Source organism: Lycium ferocissimum, chromosome 5 (genome assembly GCF_029784015.1).
Source record: "Lycium ferocissimum isolate CSIRO_LF1 chromosome 5, AGI_CSIRO_Lferr_CH_V1, whole genome shotgun sequence".
NCBI classification, from domain to species: domain Eukaryota; kingdom Viridiplantae; phylum Streptophyta; class Magnoliopsida; order Solanales; family Solanaceae; genus Lycium; species Lycium ferocissimum.
The window spans coordinates 12257114-12263486 of NC_081346.1; the positions used below are offsets into that span (position 1 = coordinate 12257114).

Genomic DNA, 6373 nt, shown 5'->3' on the forward strand with positions numbered 1-6373 from the left:
CAAAGTCTAACTCAAGTAAACCGTAACCTACCTCAAAGCAATTTGAGCAATGGAATCACTTCGCAATAGCCTTTCCCTTTCGCGATGCCTCAGAACGTTCAAAGTGTAGAAATCATAATGTTAAGTAAGTAATGGAGTATTAACTCAATTTATGGGTTCTATAATCAATTCAACCCTACAAATTTGGTTTTAGCCAAAGTTTTCATTTTTATTGGAACCCTAGGTCTCAACAAATAATTTCCATCATTAAATATCCAGTTCTCATGCTAGGAAGTGATAATCTGTACTCTTAGATGTTTAAACAACAATAAACAACAGCCCATTAATATTCTAGGATTTTCTTGGTATTTGTGTTCTACCCTTCAATTCCCATTAAGGGTCTTTTGATTGAAACAAGAATCTAATATGAACATTAAGCGAAGAAAGTTAGTGATTAAAGCTTACCTTTGATGGAGAATAGTGCCCTAGACTTAGAAAGTCGCCTCTATGCTCTTGCGAACTATTTTGGGGATTATGAGAAGTGTGGGCACGAAATAACTACTTAAACTCGTCATTAAACTTAAGTGTCCTTTGCGGCCTACCACGTTGTTAACAATAGCTCTTCGTTGCTACGAATCCCGGAAAATCCACCCTTTGTTGCCAAACCTCTCGCCGTAACGATCTCGCTGCAACAAAGAATCCTCGTTGCAGCGAGGCCCTTTTCACCAGTGAGCTCGAAACTTCACAACTTTTTTGTACTTAGTCTCTCAAAATCATTCTAAGGCCCTATGAACACAAGCCACCAACAAACCAAGTTAAAAACACATCACAGAGTCACTTATAAGTCACAAAACACAACATACAACATGACCAAATTATTTAAGTCCGCTCATTTCTAACCTCGGGAAAGTACTAGCAAGGGTAGAACGATCAAAACACGCATAACGACCAAGCGGATCGTTACAGCGTATACTTTCAACTATTGCACATATGAATATCATCCTCATAAATAATAATACTCTAGGGTTATTGCATATTAAGCCAAAAAAGTAGAAGACTGGTCGAAATAATGTGCAACACAAACCCAAAAAATACAATGAATCCACGGGATTTAATATCAACATAAGCAAGAAACGAAAAAAAAAAAATGAAAACAAGAACTTAAAGACATCACGAGAACTCACTTCATGATGTTTCAAGAAAAACAAAGCACGTTAAATAACATAAAATTTTAGACTAATTTAATTTCAATAGGAGTAATATAATAGATTTCAGAGTTGGAACTTTAGGTGTTAATTATGTTGCTGGCTGGTAGTCGTATTCATCATCCTGAACCTAAGGTGAAAATTTTATATTTAAAATATAGAATATATTTTACTCATATAAACTTATTCGGTACGGTTCGCTATTTTTTTAGTTTATTTTTATAAAATTAAAAACCAACCTAATTATTTGGTACGGTTATAAATTGTTATAAAAACCATCGATTTTATTACAATAAACCTACAAATCGATTCGGTACAGTACGGTCGGTTAAGTTAGTTTTTGAAAACCATTGACACCTCTATTGGTAATGACTTTAGGATTTAATAACCAAAAATTAGTTGGCTTTGAAATCCTAATATTAAGGAAATAACTAAATTTTTATTTATAAATAAATATTTAGAAAAATAGTAAATGACGATTTTGTCTATTGCATGGTATTTTAATGAAGGGCAAAAAGTTCAATCAACATTTCTAAGGCCCTTCGTGCTTTTAATAGTACTAGTCTCAATGAACGTGCCTCGCACGTTATTCCTTGTCAATCATAAAAAAAATGTAAGTTAATATTATTTGCAATTATATATTATTTATTTTATAAGATACAAATATTATTTGATCATATCCACTTAATGCTTCCATTAAAATGTTCTTTTTGGTATGCACCCTTTATGTTTTAGAATTGCAAACTTGTTTTGTTAATGTCAAAATAGGTTAGGATTACTTCATAAATGAAAAGTCAAAATATTTGCAATGGTGGCTGATTTATAGCCCGCCAAAATATTGCACTTAAATCTGAAGTGGTACATTTATAATTGAACTCACAGTGCTACATGTTATATACTTTTATCCAACTTGGGGTTTCTCTACTTCAAGGAATAACTTAATGTTTGAAAGATATAAACTTTATAAGCATTATAATTTTATTTTATTTTTTATTTTATATTAAGCCATCACCAGTAGGTTGTGAGCCTAAGGTGTGGGGGGTTTGGTTTGACCCTTACCATGTCATATATAAGTAAAAAACTTACATAAATTAGAGGAGGACATGGACCTTGCCTCTAACGAGCAAAAGGGGATTGTTTAAAAACAATCTGGGGAGAGGATTGGTAGCCTATACAGTTCCTTCCCCAGACAAACTACTAATGAATTAATTACAAAAAAAATTACATTTTTCAAATCTTTTTCTGATAGTGGAAAAGTGTCATTTATCAAGTTGAAATAGTCCCTTTGCCTCTCTAGGAAGATGTTGAAGAGAAGGATATAAGCTCCTAGTTCCACTTGTAAAGGCTAGTTTAGCAAGGAAGTTTGCCACTTGATTAGCTTCTCTATAGCAATGCTTAATAGTAACATCTGCACCACTGAAGCTCTTGATAGTGCTATTGATGATGTGTTTGAGCTTGAGATTGTCAATTCCTTTGTTAATCAGCATATTAGAAATGATCTGTGAATCCATTTTTATAATGTATTTGTTGTAAGCATTTTGTTTGCACCGTTCTGTAAGCATTGCTAGAGCATTAGCTTCATTGTTGCTAGTACACTGCATAGGAATAGAATAAGCCATGATAAAGTCCCCTCTACTATCTCTCATGATACCCCCAACTCCAACACTACCAATATCTGTAAAATAGCTCCCATCAGAATTTATTTTAACTTCTCCAATGTCTGGTTTTTCCCAAAAAACAGTGATGCATTTAGGAATTGGACTCAGTCTTTCAATCATATCACAAATGTTGATCCAGTTGCCCTCTATATTGATGAAAGGTCTGACTTAAGGCAGTTTTAATGTTCCACATACATTGAATTTCCAAGTTGTACTCAGAGTACTTCTTTTGATCCCCATGTTTGCAAGCAGTCCATTCTTTCCATAATTGCCAACATATAATCACTAGACAAACCTGAATAACCAACTTATGAACCTTGTTGATTGGATTGTTGATCCACCAACTTGTGTAAATGTTTCTGATTGACTGGTACTGATAAACCATTCCCAATGGGGCACCAATCTTCTTCCAGATATTTTGAGCAGCTTGTCCTTCCACAAAACGGTGATGCATAAAGTCTAGAGTAGGGATTCTGCAACATAAACAATTAATATCCCTTCTATTATCAACCCAAGGCATATTTTCCAAAAAAGGGAGCTTGATGTGATATAATCTACAAGACAGGAAGGAGAATTTGAAGGGAATTGAGTTGCTCCAAATACTGTTCAAAAGAAGATTTTTAGGTTTGTGTCTTCTAACCAATTGCCAAGCAGAATGATTATTGTAATGCCCATCCTTGTAATCTTTCCATATAGCATAATCACTGCCATCCTGATGATCAATAACAATGGAACTTATGTGCAGTGCAATGTTACAAGGAATAGTATCGTAGAGCTTGGCCATATTCCAAGTATTGTTGATGAGAAAATCTTTGAACTTTGATCTTGATGTTACTACTGGGGACCTGATTTGGACAGATGAGGGCTAGAGGACCCTGTTTTGTCCAATCATCCCACCAAAAATTGAAGCTCCCATTAATAATTTTCCAAGTAATCTTTCTATCACACTTCTCTCTTGCCTTGAGGAGCTGTTTCCAAGCTTGTGAGTTACCAGGGCACCATTTTTTTCCTGTTGGATAGACTCTTTGACAGTACTTAGAAATTAGAAAATCAGCCCATAGAGACTTCTCAGATCTAAATTTTCACCATCTTTTAATAGCAAGAATATTAGTGATATCTTCCATGCCTCTAATACCTATAGCAGTTTCATCTTTAGGAAAGGTTAAGTTTTCCCAAACACTCCAATAGTACTCTTTTTTTGTCACCAGTTTTCCCCTAAAAGAAGTAAGCAATATGTTTTTCAATCAACTCCAAACATTTCTTAGGGGGGTTGACAACAGAAGTTAGCAATATTTTTCAATCAAGATTTGTTTGCCACCAAAAGATAGCATATGCCCTTGCCAACCATTCATTCTTTTGATCACATTAGTAACCATAAAATAAAAATAACAGATTTTTTTCTTCCTTATATAAATAGGTCAACCAACGTAATTGAAAGGAAATTTCTTATCCATAAAACTAGTACAATCTCTGATTCTATTAATTCTATAAGCTCAAGTTTTTGGAGCAGTGAGAAAATAGCTTTTTTCTTTATTAACTAATTGACCAGAGATGTTCTTATATTTATGAATGATCTTCATAATCAGCTTAATGAAATTGGTGTTGCCACTACTAAAGATCACTATGTCATCTGCATAAGCAAGATGAGTAATGAATGGGACCCTTCTTATGCATAGAAAAAGGAATAAAATTGGGATTAGCAATAAGATTATTTAAGGACTTAGATAGAACTTCAACAGCTAAGATAAACAAAGAGGGGGAAATGGGATCACCATGTTTAAGACCATGAGATGAGGAAAAGAAACCTTTTCTAGTTACATTAAGAATAATGGAATACCAAGCATTAAAAATGCACCTCCAAATTAACATAATCCACTCATTACTGAAACTAAGACATGACCTTAGATAAGAAATGCCAAGAAAGCCTATCATAAGCTTTGGCTATTTCCAATTTTAGAATCACACTGCCTCCCACATTAAGATTTGAGATGCTATGAATTATTTCTTGAGCAAGCATTGCATTATCTGTAATCAGCCTACCTGAGAAAAATCCACTTTGATTTTCTGAAATAAGCTTGGCAAGTTGTGGGTTTAGCCTATTAACCAAAATCTTTGAAATAATTTTGTTGGTAAAATTGCGGTCTAAAATCAGTAAAGCTAGTTGGTGAATCAATTTTAGGAATCAAGGTCAGACAAGTATGGGTGTAAAACTTAGTCAGAGATTTACTAATGAAAAAATCATGAATGAAGTTTAAGAGATATACCTTTATGATGTCCCAGCAATACTGAAAAATTTTACCTCCATAGCCATCTGGTCCTCTTTGAACTATCCTTGCTGAGACTGAAAACTGCACTTTTGATTTCTTCCTCTTAAGGTTTTCTGGTGAGCATGATTTTGTCTTCATTTGTGACCATTCTTGGAATGCAATCAATAATTCTGCTACTCGTATGTGGTAAATTAAGATTAAATTGTCTGTTAAAGTGTCTGATGGCTGTTCTGCCAATTCTGTCATTGTCTTGTATCCACCTTCCATTGTTACTCTTAATCCTCATGATTTGAAGCCTTCTCCTTCTGTTTCCAAGAACACTGTGGAAATAATTGGTGTTTTTGTTCCCATCTTTAAATCAGTTCAATTTGGTCTTTTGCCTTAGTAAGCAATCTTGCATGATCAACCATCTTACATACTCCACATAACCTTTGTTCAAGTTTTCCCTAGCAATGTCAGTGTTATCCACAAAATCTAAGTTCTCCAGTATTTCCACCTCAGCCTCCCAGTTAACAACATTATCATTATTATCTCCTATCCCTTCTCTAAACCTAAGACTCAATGCTTTGCTAAGTCTTTATAATTTACTTTGAAGAATCCACATATTGTTTCCTTTAGTTTCCTCATTCCAAGAATTCTGAACAATTTCTAGGAAATCAGGATGTTTAGTCGATACATTAAGGAACTTGAAGTACTTTATAAGTTATCTTGATCACTATTACACTTCAATAACATGTGCATATGATCAAAACCAATTCTTTCCAAGTGAAGAACCATATTGTTTTGCCAAACTTGTGCCCAGTCATCATTAACTATTATTTTGTCAATCATTTGCCATACTCTGACAGCAGGTCTCCAATTATTACACCAGGTATATTTAGGAACAGTGTACCCAACGTCATTTAGACCACAAGCATCTATACAAGTAATAAAATCCATACTGTTATGAGTTATGTGAGGAATTCCACCTAGTTTTTCATCCTAGTCCATTATGACATTAAAATCTCCTCCAATGCACCATGGATCATTGATGATATTGCTCATTCTTTCCAAACTATCCCATAAGTCTTTTCTCTACCATAGGTTGCTGAAACATAGGTACCAGGATCTAAGTTATTGTCCTTGAGCTTCAAAGTGATCTGCTGCTTATTGGTTTCCAAAATTTCAGTGTGATCCAAGTCTTTCCAAAAACACCATATCTGTCCATTGGAATTTGCAATACAGTGATGGAAGCCCAGATACCTTTTATACCCTTCAATCTTAC

At 34.2% G+C, this 6373-nt stretch overlaps 1 protein-coding gene across 1 annotated transcript; it reads right to left on the reverse strand.

The window, feature by feature from the left end:
* Positions 1 to 2443: 2443 nt before the first annotated feature.
* On the reverse strand, positions 2444 to 5376 carry LOC132057561 (uncharacterized). The gene is made up of 4 exons (XM_059450195.1): positions 5142 to 5376; positions 3688 to 3851; positions 3038 to 3554; positions 2444 to 2904 (listed from the first exon to the last, which is right to left on the reverse strand). Exons 1-4 carry the CDS (start codon positions 5374 to 5376, stop codon positions 2444 to 2446), a joined length of 1377 nt encoding a protein of 458 aa, XP_059306178.1.
* Positions 5377 to 6373: the final 997 nt, after the last annotated feature.

Coding starts and splice junctions, on each gene's coding strand:
- LOC132057561 (XM_059450195.1), bottom strand. CDS start 5,376: ATGGAAGGTGGATACAAGACAATGACAGAATTGGCAGAACAGCCATCA. Junction 3,852..5,141: donor AGGACCAGATGGCTATGGAG/GTAAAATTTTTC, acceptor TCTATCCAACAG/GAAAAAAATGGTGCCCTGGT. Junction 2,905..3,037: donor GTACAACTTGGAAATTCAAT/GTATGTGGAACA, acceptor GGGAAAAACCAG/ACATTGGAGAAGTTAAAATA.